This window comes from Biomphalaria glabrata, chromosome 1, assembly GCF_947242115.1.
Source record: "Biomphalaria glabrata chromosome 1, xgBioGlab47.1, whole genome shotgun sequence".
Classification (NCBI taxonomy): Eukaryota; Metazoa; Mollusca; class Gastropoda; family Planorbidae; genus Biomphalaria; species Biomphalaria glabrata.
Genome location: NC_074711.1, coordinates 76,186,299 through 76,205,993, shown reverse-complemented (window position 1 = coordinate 76,205,993; position 19,695 = coordinate 76,186,299). Strand labels below are relative to the sequence as shown.

At 36.7% G+C, this 19,695-nt stretch overlaps 1 protein-coding gene across 3 annotated transcripts; it reads right to left on the bottom strand.

Annotated features, from left to right (window-relative positions):
* Positions 1–1,038: 1,038 nt before the first annotated feature.
* Positions 1,039–18,684, bottom strand: LOC106078108 (uncharacterized). 3 transcript variants are annotated; one of them, XM_013238863.2, is made up of 7 exons: positions 18,379–18,684; positions 14,266–14,362; positions 11,300–11,795; positions 10,281–10,365; positions 8,192–8,340; positions 4,101–4,209; positions 1,039–2,766 (listed from the first exon to the last, which is right to left on the bottom strand). In XM_013238863.2, the coding sequence occupies exons 1-7, from the start codon at positions 18,519–18,521 to the stop codon at positions 2,640–2,642; spliced, it is 1,206 nt and encodes a 401-aa protein (XP_013094317.2). In that variant the 5' UTR covers positions 18,522–18,684; the 3' UTR covers positions 1,039–2,639. The 3 variants fall into 3 exon arrangements, with proteins under 3 accessions (XP_013094317.2, XP_013094314.2, XP_013094315.2); XM_013238860.2 differs by having other exon boundaries at positions 10,188–10,365; positions 18,379–18,683; XM_013238861.2 differs by lacking the exon at positions 18,379–18,684 and adding an exon at positions 16,461–16,604 and having other exon boundaries at positions 10,188–10,365.
* Positions 18,685–19,695: the final 1,011 nt, after the last annotated feature.

The following is a 19,695-nucleotide window of genomic DNA, read 5'->3' as shown; positions in this document are numbered from 1 at the left end:
ACCAACAAATGTCAGGTACACACGAGAGCTGGAAGGACCCAGAGATCCCAAAATTCACCAGGATTCGAAACCGGGACTCCGGTTCAAAGCCAAGGCCAAAGCGCCTCTTTCTCAAAACATAAACAAAAAGAGTCTTGATCTTTTTGATGCTATTAGTCAGTTGTTGTTTTTTAAAAATCTAGAACATGTCTAAAAGGAAGCAAAAATGGAAATATATAATATAAAGAAGTTGATTTAAAGAGAAAGAAAATATGCTTGAATATAAATGTAAATCAGTTTTTCTCAGCCTGTTGGAGCATTTTGCTGCCGGGTGATGAAAGTATCCTCTTTTTTCCACGAAAAAACAAAGTTTTTGGCAATGTAGTTAGGTCTTATAAATTCATACTTGAATATTTATTAAGTAAAAACATTATAAATTGGACATTCGCTAGACAGTGAATTTCCACAGAGTGATTAATCTTCGTTCTGTTGACGTCATTAGCTGATCCTAACAGGCCTACAACAAGAGGCTTCACTTAACATGAAGATAATCTTAACATGAATATGCAAAATAAAAATATTATTATAGGCTTCTGTCCACACCTTACTTTATTTCACTTAAACAAGATGGATAGTGAGCTGTAGACGTCAGGAGTATGCATTTCTGCATGTTAGAATGCAGGTTAAAACTCTTGGTGTCTTAGCTGTCGAAATGAGCGGCTACAGCGTATTTTTGTTCCCGCCAAAGGTTGAGAAACACAGCTCTTTATTCATATATAGATATTAGTGTTTTTATACAAAGGGTTGGGGTTTACAAGGCACTAGGGTTTGGAAAAAAATCGCTCCCCCGCCTCAATTCTTGGTCCGCTAGTGCATTTCGCTCTTGTGCTGTGTCGTGTTAATAGCAATTAGAATGTATTTTTATTTTGTGTTGGCCACATGACACCCTCGTTAACCGTGGGGCAAAGAATCAAATGAGCATTACATCAACTCTCCCATAGACCACAAGGTCTGAAAGAAGAACTTTTATTAAGGAATTAAAATAAATCTAAAAGACAATTTTTACAGGATGTTATATAGATAAAAGCATTTAATATTTATATGTTGTGTTCACCTATAAAATCATGTATAATAAATGGATATAATGATACAATTATTATCAATTTCAATATGCTATACTTATCTTTAAATTGATATTGTTCTGAGAAATCTTTACATTAGGTGTAATTTAATAGCAAAACAAAATAATCGATACTTAGATTAAAAAATACAAACTAATTAGACAAATTTAAAATACAAGATAATTAAAAAATGTAATGCTTATTATAAATTGTTTCGTAAACATTGAAAGTAATTAAATGATTAAAAAAAGATAATTATTTAATGTCTAAGTAACTTGATTGAACTGTAAAGACAAATAGTATTACCCCTCTATCTTTTCATGAGTAGAGGAGCTAAGGGAAGTAATGCTGGTATAAAGCTGTAGACATTTGAAGTCATAAGTACAACGTCTTACAGTAGAAGGTTATCGATAGTACATGTCTTACAGTAGAAGGTTATCGATAGTACATGTCTATGTTTTGATTTAAATTACGTTCACATAGGTTGATAGCTAGTATAAAATATATAAATAGATTTCAATATTCGGTAAATTTGCTTTGATTCTGTAACTATTTATCAGGTATAACTGCCTGGTTGTAAGAGTATATACAATACCTACGTAAATAAGACTAGAAATAGAATATACCAACAAGTCTAGTCTGTAATACTTTAAATATGTACATTCAAAATCATCAAATAGAAGTATACTCTTTCATCGTATTCTTCCTATCCTATGAAGGTTAACTTACGTAGAATGGCCTATAAGAAACTTTAAACTCTTATGTCAAAACAATTGTCTTCAATTGATATTGTTAGATCATGTGACAATTTGTGGAGAATGTCACGTAAGACTCATCTATTGAAGACTTTAATTTAAAAAAAAAAAGGAAAACAAAATTATATTCTGAGGTTTTAGATTCTTCACTCTCTCTTAACCACTTCAGGGTGGGAATAATGCTTTACTAAGACTTCATCCTTCCTTTAATCTGAGGGGATTAAAATGCGCGCCTATGTTTAAAAATATAATAACTTAAATGGTACACAAAAATCACAATTATTTTTTAAAATTTTCAATACTATTAGCATATAGAAGAAAACAAATAAATATCACAAATTCTCTGAATATTCAGTCAGATTACACGGTGTGCAAACATAACGTTTAAATGATCATTGACTCCTTGAGATATATTACAGTTAATTACAAATCTTATCTAATTAATTATAGTTATTTCTTCAAAAAGGAAGATAATTAGGCCCTACGTGTAACCTATGTGTTAATCTAGTTGTGCATCTTAATTAGATTATACTTTATTGTATTATTTTTTTCATTCAGTTCTATTAATGTATTTTTTAGAAAAATATATACATATTTACATGTTCTTATTACATTGTAAAATAAATATTCTATGAGAATATTGAGAATAAAATAAAATCTTTAAAGTTCAGAAAATAGTAGGAAATATCAAGAATGGATGCATCAATGGTTGAACTACACAGAAACTTCATGACACTCTGGGTGTACTCTGCAGTTCAATAAGTAAACAGGACAATGAGAAGCTTTATCTGTAAGCTTGTTGCTGGCTTGGGCTGTCCAATGTGGGAGGTGGCACCTCTGATTTGCTTTCAATGACCTCTTTTAATGCTGAGTTAAGTTTACATTGGGTCAGAAGTCTGTCTCGAGATGACCTTTGAGAGACCAGCAAGTAAAGAAAATTAGAATTAGCAGTGCACACACAAAAAAAAAAACAACTTATGTGTACATTCTTTTGTTGAAACTACACATACTGTTTCTGAACTGCCATGTAACATTATAATAGCAGCACTAATTTGTTTCAACACTAAAAGCTTCAAACTCCAAGTATGTTTCATTAGTTTAATTAACTTCAATTACTACCACTTCGAAGCTATCAATATGTAATGCATTATTGTCATCTTGTTGTGATGTTAGAGATTGATGTAATTTAAATTAGGGTCTTTGTTTGTTGTAGAAAAGAAGTCTTGGGCTCCAATATGTGTTGAACCTAAATATAGAGTTGTTTGAGGGACCATTACGGATAGGCATGTGGGCGAGCTCTTAGGGGAGGGACACGTAATCAGATGAATGGATCATGTCCAAGTCGTAGGAAAGCTTAGACCATTGTAGGGAAGTCTGGAAAGTTCTCAAACGCCCAAACAAGAAAGACGAATGCTGGCAGCTAGAAAGAAAGGGTCAAGCAATTTGGGCACGAATTTGCACTGGACACTGTTCGATAGGGGCCTAGGATCCGAGAGAATCACGATCTTAGATGTCGACACTGTCACACAGAAGACGAGACAGTAGAACACATTCTCTACGACTGCAGTGTGCTCAGAGACACAATCGAAGATACGACCAGTCTTGAAACAGAACTGGTGCATGCGGGGGGTCTCGCCCTGTACGGAGACAAGCGAACCCTACAGAACACTGCCAGATGCCTCGACCATGGTGTAAGGGATTAATCCCAGTACGGAGCCTTAGTGCATTGAGGCTTAAACATGGTGATGCCCGAAAAGAAAAATGTAATACGGTTGTCTATGTTTCACCATGGTTTCGTCACTTTCTTCTCTCAATTACCTTGGTACCTTAGTGTTGCTATTATTACCTGTCATCATGTTTATTTATAATCTGTTTCAGCGCTAAAAGCTTCAAACTCCATTTATGATTTTTAACTGCTATCTTGTGTTGGTACTGCATATACTATTTGGATGATACTGACCCTAAATCTTGTCAGAGAGACTATAATACACACAATGTACACAATTAGATTAGTGTTCGTCTAAATATAACAACAATCTCCAATAGTTTGTATACGCATGTCTGTATTGTCATGGCTCTATTGTTATTATAATACCAGCAGTTGTCAACTATGAGCGAGTTATTCAGTAAAACAGCATGAAACATTAAAATGTGAATGTAAGACAGAGTATAATAAAACATGAAGATAGTTCTATAGCACACTAGACTTATTTAGGCAGCCTATAATTACAGATGTGCAGCTAACCTGACTGCTGTACAGATTTCTTTGACTTCATTCTCAGACAAGGTTCTGCTGAGGGCTGTGTAACCTAACAGTTCGTCTTTCTTCTCCAGACTATCAAAAAGTTTACAGACTGTGGAAGGTAAAATATTAAGACTGAATGGAAAGTTGGAGGTGGCACATTATGTCGTACAAGTTTAAAAAGATATTCGATAACGTAGGGCTATGCAAACAAGAAAACTCAATTGGAGACTTCTGTGTAATTTTGAGATCCAGCTATTCTCGAAATAATGCTAGTAGCCCAGAAAAGAATACTTCTCAAATGTTAAAAGGTAATTCAAGGAAGCTGTTTATACGAAAGGTATACACTACACTTAATAATAATAATAATAATTTTGTTTCTCTTTAACGAAACTCTACCCTGGCAGCGCCAGAGAATGAATGCTCGTTCGTTTCTAACATAATAATAATCTTTATTATCCATAAAGAAATTAGTCTTATAATTTGTGCATTACACCAAACAAACCATTATAAAATTATAGAAAACCAAAATATACATTCACACAATTTAAAGAAGAGAAACTAAAATATTTACAAAACGTAATGTTAAACATGATACCATGTTGTCATTTAATATAACCATGATTTAACCTCGAGGTACCATGATGGTATTCCCAATGGCCATGATGTAAGAATTTCGTAGCCTACTATGATACCATCAATGAATGCTCTAATGTAGCTACTGGTATCTGACGCCTTGTTGTGGGCCTAGATATCTGTAGCCATGAACTGCTATCCCCTCCTTCTCTCCCGTTATTGGCTAAAGAGATTTTCAAAGCTCTGTGTTAGTGGACTTTTTTAAAATCAGGTATTTGTTTATTTGGATCAGATGTGTGTCTACTCGGATTAAATATTTGTCTATTATTTGGATGTGGTACTAGATCTTTAAAATAAAATTATTCTTATCACTTCAGCTGAATAAGATGTTCAAGACTGCAGGGTTGGCATCACCCTTAAGGAGTTCAAAAAAAAACATCAAAATTTTCAACAAAACTTGCAAACTAAATATATAAAAAAAAAACAAGATGGAAATGAAATTAAATGTGCAAATACTTTCTTTCTTTCTTTCTAGACAAATGGCATGCTTTGGGATTTCAATCAAAGCTTAAAGAAGGTAGTTCCTCCACAAAAATCCAAGGGCTAGTCTAACCAAAATCCAGCACGATTCAAGACACATATCACATTCTTTCAACTTTCTATCAGAGCATGGGACAGGCTAAACAACAGTCGCATTGATTTCATTGTTTCTTCTACTTAACCATTTAAACGGCTTGAAAATCATGACCTTGCCAGATAACTTATGAACCACGACCTTGCCTGATAACTTGAGAACCATGACCTTATCAGACAACACTTCTTTAGACAGGTAGACAGGCCTAGTAGTTGACAAAGCTAACTTTATCCAAGCTCTTTTAATTCTATAGAAGCTACTTTACTAAAGAAGGCCCGTAATAATCACAGGTGGGTTATATTTGTATAGTGTTCAGTGATTAGAGAATGCATTGCCAGCACGATTACAATATAATAACATTTTTTTTAAACCTACGTAAAGAGTAATGCCCCTTGAACTAGAGTTGTGTAACTTTACACTAGTTGAAACATAACAAATCTAATAGATTGAGTTCGTGCAAGTCACAAAACAGCGTTATGAAGTAGATATAGTGTGTCTACCTGTACAATAAGTCCTAGCCTTTAAAGTTAGCTTCCCTCGATTACTGGGTTGGTTAAGATGCCGTGCCTTATCTGGTCATATAGTAGACCTAATAAAGAGCAGCGTTTCTCAAACTGCATGGCGCACTCCCAGGAGTGAAACAAGTATTGACACAAACAAAAGGGAGGAAGGAGGGGCGAAGAGGGTGAAATTCTATTTCAAGGGACAAAAAATATTTTGTATTTGCATTGTATTTATAAATCTATGTTTGAATATGAATCACATAAAATGACTTTGTTACCAATACTTTAAATTAAAGTAAGAGGGTTGTTTCATCTTCTAATAAGGAACTTTAAAAAAATGTAATCCATTTTCGCAAGAGGAGTCTGCAATAATATCAACTAACAACTAAAAAAAAAAAAAAAAGACATTTCAGAACATCTTCGCTAACGCGTTCTCCGGTCGAGTTTCTGCAGACTGTAGTACATCGTTATGTTGACCACGTGACCAAAAACAAAAAGCGACGATCACGTCCAATACTGACGTACGTGTGCTGTAAGTAACTCGAATGTCTATCGCTTAAAATGTTGTCAAGTGATGCCTCTTTCTTTAATAGACAATGTTTACTAGGATGAATAGTGCGCTCTAGAAGCAAGGGGGAGGCATTTATTAGTTCCCTTTCAGCGCTTCCCCCCCCCCTTCAGACCCCTTTGCTCGCTAGATGGGGAACCTGCTGCCCCTCCCAATGCCATCCCCAGAATGAATCTTGTCTATTATATAAACAATTTTAAAAATATTTAAAAGTCTATTTCCGAAAAAGAAAAACTTGACAGACACTAGCTTTAATAAACATTCATAAGCAAACAAAACAGTCAAACTGTATTTTAATCAGATGTCTGTAGAATTCTTTTCTTTCTTCTCGGATACCATTTTAGAAGCTTACAGCGCTGGCCCATACCCTCAGCTGGCCTATACCCTCAGCTGGCCTATACCCTCAGCTGGCCTATACCCTCAGCTGGCCTATACCCTCAGCTGGCCTATTCCCTCAGCTGGCTTAGCGTGGACGCGAACAAATTTAGTTCGTTTAGCGGGTTATTGCTGACGGTTGTTGGCTTGTAGCACCAAACTGCTGGTAGACAACTATACAGCTGTAAGCGTATTATATCTGAACTTAAAATACCTAGAATAACTTGAATAACTTCTTTGTGAAAAATCCTAAATGTAACTTTTATAGCCATATAAACAAATCAGTGGCGTAGCTAGGGTGGGATGGGGGAGGTGAGAACTTGAAAATCCCTCAAGGCCCCCTCTTGAAATTGGTATTTTTACATTAAATACTACGCAAAATGCAGGGGCCCCTAAAAAGGTTAAGCCCCCCCACCCCAAATGATGTAAAATTCCTAGCTACGCCCCTGAGACAAATTAAACTTGAGAAAAAAATAAAATATATGTTGTAGACTTTAGTAATAATATAAAATGGTATTTTGAACAAAATCTAACTCTCTACAAAAACATATCTTTTCATTCTGGCCTCCTGGAGTCCTCTGGTGTACCCAAGACAGCTTTTTTGAGTACCGCTTATTATACTTCATTCACAATGCACAAACACCAACCAGAGTCTAACTTCTCACACTCACCATAGAAGTAAAAGTTTGAGAAACATTGATATAAAATGTTCATACTATTATCTTGCTCAGCAGTTATTCCACGTAGCAGTCGTGAATAATTATTTAGCAAAAAAAAATGGAAACTAATATGTTGAAAGTAGAAAAAAAGTAATTAAATTAATTTGAGTTATTTGTTGTATTGCCTTTCAACAAGCAATATAAATCTGTTGTATTATTTCTATTTTATTTTCAACTAAAATAAGAAACTAAACATTTAAATTGTATTAGTCATTGAAAAAAAAAAGATCAAATATGTCAACTTTGCTACCCAGCCAAATGTGCGAAATTTTAGCTTGAAATAAACGACTCAACCTTTCATTTCCAAACTGCCATTGACGTGGTTATAATTTTCGCACCCCCCCCCCTTTTTTTTTTAATTTTAGAAAAATTACATATCCGGCAGTGAAGAAAGTGTAAGCTAATAATAGGACTTGTACATAGAAGAAGGCTATCAGTGAAAGGGGCGTGTCCTAACTTTTAAAAATATCGTCCTTTGTCTATCAACATGTCGATCTATCAGGTTTGTTTCAATGCTACTGTGGTAATGCATGCTCATTTCAGACTTGGCAAGCTAATGCTATAACAACGATGCTAATTTAAAAAACAACATTTTTTCGATAAAAATAAGAAAATCCATAAACACAAACTCTTATAGAAGTTTATATCCGTTCCTAATATAGCACCAATTTCAGACTAAGATACACCAGAGCTAATTGCAAGTTTTCCGAATGACTCACGTTTCTCCTTGTATCTGCTCATGACTGCCCTCCACTTGAAGACTTTCTCCTGTTTCTCCAGTTTTGTTTTGGCGCTCGCCTCGGACAGAAGACGTTGGGCCCTTCGCAGTTTTTTCATAAAGGGCCCGGATGTGGAGGTGCCACAATGTCTGAGAAATCGAAACGTTTTAATGCTTAATAACATTTTGTTTGTACCATCTTTCGGTAGGTAGCTGATTATAAGATGGTGATTAAAAGTAAAAGTAAAGTTCCCCTTTCAGACCTTGCAATCTATAGGGAATATGATGTAAAGGTCATCTGTTTCTGTGGTCCACGGTTAACGAGGCTGCCGTGTGGCCAGCACAACGACCAACCGCCTTTCCTTTTCCCCAACTAATATCAGGTACCTATTAAAATTGGGTGTATTCACGTGTACAAGATGTTGTTTATTTTACATTTATTTCTGTGTTGAAGATGAGGTCAGCAAACTTTGCTCTTCCTGACAATTAGAGCACGTAACTAACAACATCTTGCATGCTTAAAGGACTCTTATAGAAAGACCTTGTCCATCGACTGCCTGAAAACATTGTTAGGATGACCCAAAAACTCCCTTTTATATGGTTGAAGTGTAGTGACCAGCTCTCTTCACAGAGATTTAATGAACGTTACAGCGTTGAACGGGGACATTTTGATCATCTGAGAGATTACATTGTTTATGTTTATGCTAACAGGTAAAACGAATTTCAATGTTTCATTGTTAAATTGTCAATGACATAGTATGTATGGTAATTGTAAATCTACTTTTGGGCCAGCCTGTATTTGATCTGATTCAACGGGATTTCGGTCCAATAGAACAAGACTAATGCAGATGTCATTTTTTTTTTCTGTTCTGTAGGAGTCGGTCAGAAGAAATTGATGGTGTATACAAGTTAGCCAAAGCTTAAGCCGAGCAACTCTGTCCCAGAGCTCGAGTTATATCCTCTGACAGTTTGAGTTCACTGGGATTAGAAAACGTCCCCAAGAAAACATTAAGGAGTACTTTCTGGAAAGGGGAAGTACATAGAGCGGCCTTAACAGTGACAGGGCCCTATACGAGTGACAGGGCCCTATACGAGTGGGAGGCGTGGTCAACAGACTAAGTACGCTTGAACTTGACTTGGCTTAGCACCTATGAAGGGGGCTCGAGGTTCGAGTTGTGTTTACTGAGCGCCTAAAGGCAGCACGGAAAACCTACCAGTTACCTCCTCCCCCCACTGGTCCACAAATGAGATTGGACCATAGCGCTCTGAGCATACTATAAGCATGAAAGTAGCGCTATATAAAAGCCATAATTTATTTATTTATATTAGGGCCATGAATATTTTTATTACAGGATGACGGCGTCAAAAGATTCTCTTTGTTGCCCGCCCCTTTAAGGCGCGGGACCCGTGGCTGTTGTCCTGCTCGTCACCCCCTTAGGCCGCCTCTGAGCACTAGCAGTTGTTATTTTATTTTGGCCCCATGTACCCTCGTTAACGTTTGGGGACATAGGTGAGCTCCAAGTAATAGGTCCCAGTGGCCGTGGGGTCTCATAGGAAAAGTTTTTGTTGTTATTTTAAAAAATACATTTTTCTAAATCACGAAAGCCCCAACTACGGTCCGCGGGTTATATCTGGCTCTTGACCGTGATACTAAACACTTCTCCCAAAGATGCATGAAGCTGCTAAAGCATTGATTCCATTGGACTCGACAGTTTTTGGTGATTTAAAACAAAAAAGTTTTTCCATTGCAGTGTTTCTTCCTAACAAGCTTCTGCGGGCTTTTTCCGTACACCATTCAAAAAGAACATTAAGACCTATCTGTTCAAAACTTTTTAAGATTAGTTAGTCATTTTAGCTGACATATTTATGTTTGTTATGTTATCACAGCGCCTTGAGCCTACATCATGTTTGTTAACAGCGCTCTAGAAATTCCATTTTTATCATTAATGTTAAACATTTAAAACTATTCTAACCAACGGTTTCACGAATACACTAACTTGACAATTTTACACAGCCTCTGGTGTGTATTGACTGACACATCTACCAGGCCTGGGTTACAGGTCATTGTCGACACTGTCGCCATATCACACCTGCCTGTGTCCTCCGCAGTCTGTGTACCAGCGTGGCAGACGTCATTGTGCTCCTCTGCACATTTTGGACACATGTCTGCGGCATCTGTATGACACAATGAAAGCTATTTAGATCTATTGTTGTTTGGTGAATGCTGATCCTATTATGATGACTAAGCCTTTTGTTTTTCTTACGGACTCATCCGATCAATACGCACAGCATCTAACATATGAATGCTTGCTAATTAGGTCATATTTGGTTAGACTTAAGTATGATACGGACTAAGCTAAAATATATTTACAAATGACGCCTTTAACAAGACATTGGTCTAGCTCATTTCTTATTACTATCCTTATCAAGCCTTTATTATTTTGGTTTGGTTATCGGAATGGGTCAGTGGAAGACCACAGAGTAGATGTTCCTTCAATTGAAGCATAAAACTATGGGCTATCTAGAATCTTGACAGGTCCAGTGTGAGGTCGGGGTGCCACATTTGAACCCTGAAACATTGCGTCAACAATCCAATTTCTCCTATTGCATGATTAAAAAAAAAAACGAATGCACAAATACAAGGTTAATTGGAGTCTTGTAAAAAAAAAAAAAGAAAACGCTGCTAAAGACTTGTAACAGCCATTTATCTATCATTTTAAAAAGCTCATGGACTTCGCGCAGATGCTATCAAATTCTAAGTATGTCCACATTAAGTGCAATACGTTTAATAAGAACATAGTAACTTAAGCCACTGGGGAACTATGCGCAGTGGCGTAGCTAGAGTGGGGGAAAGGGGGGGGGGAATCTGAAAATCCCCCCATATAAGTGTTTTTTTACATTAAATATTATGCAAAATCAGGGGCCCCCAAAGAAGTCAAGCCCCTCAGCCTTCAAACGATGGCGAATTACTAGCTACGCCACTGGCTATGTGCTTTTAATAGAAATAAGCAGGGAAGAACACAGCACCCCGCCCCCCCCCCCTTTAAAAAATAATTAAGAAGAAGAAAAGTCAAATCAAGAAGTAAATACCGTAAAAAATATACATTACTTGATTGACAGCTGTTTCTCTCCACAGTTTGAGACTCGTCCAAGTCAATAAGATTGATGTTCTCATCATCTGAGATCACAACTTCTTCAAATGTTTGTATTACATCATTCACTTCCAAAGCGCTTTCATCTGCTACCAAAGCGCTTTGGTTCTCGTAGGTCAAAAGTGCCATGCTTTCATCGTCTGCTGATTTTTCGTTGTCAACGGTAAGAGTTACCTGTTCTTGCTCATCTGAACCCACGCCCTCGAGATTGTCTACAGCGCTGAAATTTACGTCTCCATCACCTAAACTCTTGTCTTTGAGACTATCACCATGACAGCATTCCCTTGACGTGTTGTGTGGTTCATCCTCTTGAAAACTGGGTGCTGGATGCAGTTTCTGGTAAAACTCTCTGTCTTGGGACACCGCGACATTTTGAACATCGGTCGACCAGAACGGCCACTTGAAAGCCACATGTAGGACTGATATCATAGCGGCGATGATTAGACAAGCCAACTGGAGAGAAGAGAGAAGTAAGAAAATATGTCTAAAATATCAATGTCTGTTTAAGCTTTAATGTAAATCGCCGACTCGGAAATATGAATCCTAATTAGTTACGCTAAGACTTTGTTCCTGTGGGTATCTATAACAGAGTATCTCGAACTATTAACTTGCGTAGTCACATGAAACGTAAAAAAAGCTACAAGTATTGTAACTGAGTTTGATTTCATTCGTTGGTGTCTGACAAGCCTAGTAAGTGGATGTTTTGTACTATCGTGTCTTTTCAGAAACTTAAGCTTTATCGCCAACCTGCTACAGAAAAAAAAATGTTTGCCCAATGTAAGTAAATATGTTTTTGTCGAAACAGCGTGCTTGCTTATTTCTTCTGAAAGAGAGAAATTACGTTTCGCCAGCATATTATAATAGTATGTGGTCTCCTGCCTTATCAGATCAATATATGTTAACGCTGGTCAGATGGCGGCTGGCAGGGTTCGAACCCGGGAATATCTGCTTGACAGTCCCGAGCACATAACATACAATAGGGCAGCCATTCATAGTTCGCATTATACATTCATGAGATAGTCAAAAATATGAAAACGTTTTTTTTTTCCGGTGTGTGGTGTGGTGTGTGTGTGTGTGTGTATATATATATATATCTACTAAAGTCTATAGCGAAAATAAATTATATAAAGTTTTGCGTTTTATCGTCAGAACGGCTAAACGGCCTGCACTAAAATATCGCATACCATAAATATTGATTGTATTATGTACTAGGTTGTATTTTTATACCTTCTCCAATCATCTTCCCCCCCTATCGTCGCAGAAATTCTGGATCAGCCTTTGGTAATATATGTTTTCAGGGGGAGAGTGTCATGCGATTGCACCATTTTTGCTAGCTACGACCCTGACAGACCTTGTTCCTAAAAATTTAAACCACTTGTGGACAGAACAGATATTCAGTTGTTACCTCTGATCCAATGGATCATTTCTTATTCTAGAATAAGTTGAATTCGGCCTACTAAGGAATCGCGTGGTCAGGTGGGCTAACAAAAAAAAGCGACTTATAAGCCCAGAAGCATGTTGATTCATGTAGGTTCTAATTTTAAAAAAAAAAGAAGATTACAAAGAGAATTTGTGTGAAACACAAACTCTGAAGTGGCCGCGAAGTGGTCAACCCAATCTTATCTTATATAATACAGAACGTTACTTCAAAAAAGATGATTACGTCCTACGCGTCATGCATCTAGTTATGCATGTAAACCAATGACTTAAATTCTGCCAAGTCCTTGTTTTCCTGGCTGGCTCAGACAACCCATTCCATGCTCTAATAGCACAGGGGGTCCCAAGGGGGTCCCGAGAAGGTTAAAAGCATGGTTTCAATAATTTCAGCACGAATATCAGAAACAATGCACTACAAAAATTATTAACAACAACAATGCTAGGGATGTTGAAAGATTGTGTTTCCGATATGATTGTATTGTTAGACCTGCTGACGGCATGAAACCGCAGAGTGCTTAGATAGGCCTGTATGAATGTTGTTATAATTATTAACTTGTCAATATTTATATTATATTTAATCAACTGATTGATGTGAAGATGATGTACAGTATGAGGCTGGTCTAATGGATGTTTGGTCGTCTTAAAGAGACTCTGATTTTATGAAAATTAAATAGGCACACATAACTGTGTACAGTCGATAACACTAAACACTGCTTATCAAATATTGTTTAAAAAATATGTCTTAATAAAGTAGATACAAAATCAAACGCGTGTTAGGAACGTGTATAACAGAAACAAATCATTTAGTCATAAGTTTATTAAAATATTATTTTGGAAATAGCAACGTTGTTTGCTTATAACTTAAATGGAATGAAAAATTCACCGTGTGTTGTAATATAGATCTAGGTAACCCTGTTTCTTGTTTACTATTAATATTAAATAATTGTAAAAATGCATTTTTATAAAATGACGTCTTAGAGATTTAATTTTAAAAATCCAAATGGATCGCTCTTAGAGAACAAAAAATTGCAAGCTACAAAATAAAATAATAGGATTTTCATTATCTTTTCTAGTTTTTGAGATCTTGACAGAGCCACAGACCACACAAAACTAATTGCGGCAACTCCCCTTTCAGAGGCCTCTAAAAGAAAACAAGAAAGAAACCTCTAGACTCTGCAGATATGTGTTGATTCGTACACACTTCAAGTAAATAGAGTTTCTCAGAAAACAAACATTGAACTATATCATCTCATCATCTTTCACCCTCGCTTGATTGGCTTGAATCATATTTCTTCTAGTAGGCCTATAGTAAACACTTTAAAGGCTTTTTTTTTACGGTGGATCATGCGCTCCATTCCAAAAAAAATATTTCGATCTAAGATATTTGTACTAGATCTATGTGTTAAAAGTCACACGCTCTAGTCTTCACACATGTTTACACGAGTTAGGTCTAATTAGTTAGCACGCACAAGAGAAATGAGCTTACCAGTGGTAGAGATAATGGTCCCGAGTGTGTGACAGTCCTGCGACTCAGTGAGCTCTCATCCAGTGATCCCCAGACGTGGTCGGCAATGCAGGCGTACCTGGCGAGAACATGGTGACATTGCTATTGTAGTGTACAAGCCGGCCCTCTCTCGAAACAACACAATAACGAAGATGTGTACAGTATGCACATATAATTAGTTTGTGTTTATGCAGGGGCGTAGCTGATTTATAGCTTTTCATTGCTATTTTCAGTAGGCTTTTAAGAGGTGATGCACCGAGGGGGAGGAGGTTAAGGCAGCCGTTCCGGAGCGTAGGGGGCTCCAAAATTGGTATCAAAACACTACATAAAATACATTTCTATCGCTACATTCATCAACCATGATTACATTATATGCAAGTTTATTAATATTGCATACTGCTGAATGTCAGTATGCGATTTAGATTTAGGTATTTTATAGTGAGATGGGGGGAGGGGGTCGCCGATAGGCCTTCCTGGTCTGGCGCCTTCGGTTCGCCACTGAGTATGAGGAAACACTAAATAATCTACTTGGAAGACATATGGCGAAATATAAGATTGGCAGTTTAAAAAAAGATAAAATAAAAAGATTAAACGTAGAATAACAGCAATAGAAACTCTACTTTTTAAAATGAATTATAATAGAAAAATAAAGACAGGCTAGGCCTACCTCTCGCAACCTATAAAAGCAGTATCCAATAAGCAGGGATCATTTTAAACCTCTCATAGCATTAAGCAGGGATCGCGTTAATTTTGTTAAGCTGTGATCATGCTAAAAGTCTCATAGCAGTATGCAGGATGATCATGTTATGCATCTCATAGCAGTATGCAGGATGATCATGTTATGCATCTCATAGCAGTATGCAGGATGATCATGTTATGCATCTCATAGCAGTATGCAGGGATCCTGTTTAAGCATCTCATTGCAGTAAGCAGGGATAGTGTTAATTGTTCACTATTATGAAGTGATGTTTTTGATTAATTAATTAATTAATAATTATAGCTTTATATAGCGCTACTTTCATGCTTATGGCATTTGTGTACCGGAGGGGGGGGGGGGTATTTGAGGTTTTCCGTGCTGCCTTAATACGCCCAGTAAACACAACTCAGGTCGAGTCGGGCGTCGAACCTCGAGCCCCCTTCATAGGTGGTCAAGCCAAATCAAGTTCAGGCGTACTTAGCCTCTCGACCTGGCTTCTTATTGCATGCTCACTTAGTTATTTGAAGCGCGTGAGTTGTGTATAGCTGGGTTATTATCTAGTTACATTCTAGTGCACTCTTATAGAACAGTTGTGACTAGTACAGGCTTATAGAACAGTTATAGAACCGTTGTGACTAGTACATGCTTATAGAACAGTTATAGAACAGTTGTGACTAGTACAGGCTTATAGAACCGTTGTGACTAGTACAGGCTTATAGAACAGTTATAGAACCGTTGTGACTAGTACAGGCTTATAGAACAGTTATAGAACAGTTGTGACTAGTACAGGCTTATAGAACAGTTATAGAACAGTTGTGACTGGTACAGGCTTATAGAACAGTTGTGACTAGTACGGGCTTATAGAACAGTTATAGAACAGTTGTGACTAGTACAGGCTTATAGAACAGTTATGGAACCGTTGTGACTAGTACAGGCTTATAGAACAGTTATAGAACAGTTGTGACTAGTACACGCGTATAGAACAGTTATAGAACAGTTGTGACTAGTGGGCTCTTACAGACAGATCAGTTGTGATCTGTACACTTTTATTGACAGAACAGTTGTGACGGCATCCGGTCTACTATTCCCTATATATAATTTAAAAGAAAAAAATAGTTAAATATACAGTCGCTTGTAACTTGGCTATTGTGTGTGCTAAACAAAATATGCTGGCTTTTCACCAAGTTCTCTTGACAGTGGGACAAAAGTCCAATGGGAGGTACAATTTAAATTTCACTAATAGATCAAAGGATAGTCGGAGACAATGATAAAAAGCGTTGTCGGTCTACGTAAGGGTGGATGTAGGAGTCCGGACTAATAATAACAATTAAAATATAATAATCACACACATACACACATAATGTAATAATGTTATTATTTAAATTAAAGGTTTACTTGCCAAAGAGATCTGTTTGTTTACTACCAAAATTCAAACGAACACGAAGATGTACACACTAAAATCAATATATCAAACACCTACAAGGTAGTCCTGTTTTGTATTTTTTCCTTTATGTACACACTACTGCTCACACCTATTTCTCGCTCTTTCAGTTTGTGTTTATTCAAGGTGCGAGTTTTTGTACTACGCATTATAGGCCCTATATCTTTTTACCTATCAGTTGAAAACATACCTACAAAATCAAAATGACCTCCGACCTACACAATGTATGTATATATTATTGCCGGGATATGCGCACATATTTAAAACGTATTCATCTCTAGATTAAGTAGATGGTAAACAAAGGGACGTCGTAGAAGGATACCAGAGATCAGGGCTGTTTATCAAAGATAATCTCCTTATCTAGCATAACTTTATATACTTTAAAACATTACTCTAGTAGATTGCTTGGTTTATCTAGGTAATAACACGTCATAGATCTAGTACTTAGTGTGAAACATTTGTACATTCTAAACAATCGACTTGGCATAAATCACATTTCAGATAAACAATCCAAATACATCAGAACAGTAGTGAACAGCATAGACTACAGCGGTGGATTCCCATCAAAGCATCCACTCAGATACCTAGATGCGGACACCTCTCGGGGGTGAAAAAACAACAACCTTTACACACATTGAGTAAAGATAAACCTATGTCCTGTCGAAGTATAAAGGCAACAGAAAAAAAAAGTCTACTTTTACAAACCTTACATCAACTCTGTGTGTCTGGTCAAAAGTTTGTACACGTTATTTCCCTTATACCCAGTCTGGGAGCAAGCTGAACATTTTCACAATTATTTTTTTGACCCGACAACACAAGAATCAATATAAAAAAAATTAACCAGTTAATTAATTATCGATTGGTAGTAAATTATTTTGTTTGTTATCTCGAACAAAGGAAAGAAATTGTACTTGTCTGAAGAAGTGGTATAGGCTGAATTAGTCCCCTTTAATAGGATCGTCGTCTGAGTCTTAGTGAACACGAACATGACATACAACGAGACTAAAGAAACAAGAAATAACTAAACAATCTTCCATGTTCCTAGGAACTTTACTAGCGGTGGTCGCAATGCCAGCTTGATGTGGCTTGAGCCATGAAGTCGAATTCAGGTCGCCCCCCCCCTTTTTTTTTGGTAGTCTAGATCTAATACAAAGTTGATTAAACGACTGATCCAAACTAATGTAAATAACTCTTCTTAATATTTTTTTAAAGGAATTTTTAAACTATCTTTATCTTACAAAGCTTTAGTCTACACCTTCTACACTTTTTCTTTCCCACTTCCCTTTCTTCGGATAAAGATGACATTTTGCACATTATTAATATTATTCATTGGCGATGACAACTCTTTCTTTCTTAACAGACGATACCAAAGTTGATTCCACCAAAATGTGGTAAAAAATTACGGAGACAAAGAGTTAATTTAAAAATAAAAGAAGTAACCAGTATTTAATTCATTAGTGGTAATACATTTTATTTTGCTTAATGTAGGAAAAGGGAGATAAACTTGCAATACTGAGATACATGGCAGCGACTGAACGATACGCTCCTTTTAATCAATATTAAGCTTTGTTTTTAATTATTTCTTTTTAGATTTTGCTTGTTGCTTCTGAATTTGGTACCAGCAGCCAGGTAGATGCCAAACGAGGGTGAGTCCGAACTCCGGACCATTTAGTTCTAGATGTATTATAGAATAAAATACCTCGTATGACTTGTAAAATATCTAGATCCATCCCTTGGCTACCTAGATCTAGATCTAATTAAACTTTAGAAATAGACTACATATTCACTTAATTAAACAAAACTGCTTATATTATACTTTAATTATAGTCTATTTCAAAGACTTGGTGAGAAAGATCTTTTCTAGGACTAGATCTCGATCTATGTATTATTTGTATAACTGTCTATGTGATATAGGTCTAGGTCTAGGTATATCCATGTATCTGTGTAGTAGACTTACCTGAAACCACCCCAGTAAATAGCCGCCGATATCAAAAGGAAACCGAAAATGAGGCACAGCCAAGAGGTAACTGGGTGCAGCTTACGTGGATCTCTCCCTTTCTGGTCTTTTCCGACGTCACTCCATTCTTGGGAAATTTCCATGGCTACCTTAGAATTTGCACATAGTCTCCAAGTTCAAGAGATCAAGAAGTGAAACCATTTTCGGTTCTGTCTGTTGGAGGCAAGCTACTAGAGCTAGATGCATTGATCTATGAAGGATTCTAGTTTTGGTGTCGCCATCATTAGGAATAATGGGTATTAAATGACGTCAACAGTTTAGTTGTAGTTGTTTGCGTGCGCGCCTGACAAAGGGTTTTCCCGATCTCCTGTTAGTCTTTTCCAAATTAAAGCATAATGTGGAATACAAGACAAAACAACCGATAATATACTAAATACATGCGGACGAAAAATTCTTAGGAAAATCTATGGTGCTATACAGCTATACGGGATGAAACAGGGTGGAGGACTCGCACTAATCATGAGATGTATCAATTGTATGAAGACCCACCTATAGTGACTAAAATAAAAAAGAACAGACTACGCTGGGCAGGTCACCTTGAAAGAATGTCAAATAACAGAGGAGCGAAAATTGTATACAAAAAGCAGGCGACCCGAATGCGATGGATTCATAATGTGGAGGCAGATCCGCAACAGCTGGGGGGTTAGGGGGTGGAGACGAAAGGCCCAGGAGAGATCTGAATGGAAGGATGTGTTGAAGCAGGCCAGAGCCCTCCATGGGCTGTAGTGAAACTGGGATTGATGGATGGATGGAATACAAAATTATTTCGTTAAAAGGATAATGCGGTCGACTTTTTGCAATTCCTCGTTCAAATTTTCTGGGAACGTTAGGCTATTTGTATTTTATAAAGTTTTGTATTTTATAAGGTTTTTGATTTTGTATTTAAAATTATGGTTCAGCGTTTTAAGTATTATTGCTACTTTACTTTTTAAGTCTTCTGTCTTGGTGTCTCTTAATTTAGTCATTTTACTTATGGTTTTACTCTAACCTAATGTGAATACGCATGACGCGTAGGTCGTAATCATATTTTTTTGTAACGTCTGTATTTAAAAGATAAGAAAAAATATTATTCTCAATAATAAAATAATTTCGTCAATCTGAGGATTGCATCGTAAATTTTCATTTATTATAAAACCTAGCATGAACGTAAACGGGATGATGACACTCTTTGCAACAGTTAGAACCTGAAAACAAAACGTATGAAAATTAATCATTCAATTCATGACAGTCATTTAAGCTCTTCTTTTTTAAATGTAG

What these genes read in the sequence shown, in the direction of transcription:
- LOC106078108 (XM_013238860.2), bottom strand. Translation starts at nt 18,521, where the DNA reads ATGGAAATTTCCCAAGAATGGAGTGACGTCGGAAAAGACCAGAAAGGG. An exon ending in GAGAAACAGCTGTCAATCAA is followed by an intron (nt 10,366 to 11,299) that starts GTAATGTATATT and finishes TGTGTCATACAG; the next exon opens with ATGCCGCAGACATGTGTCCA. An exon ending in GAGCAGATACAAGGAGAAAC is followed by an intron (nt 4,210 to 8,191) that starts GTGAGTCATTCG and finishes TACCTTCCACAG; the next exon opens with TCTGTAAACTTTTTGATAGT.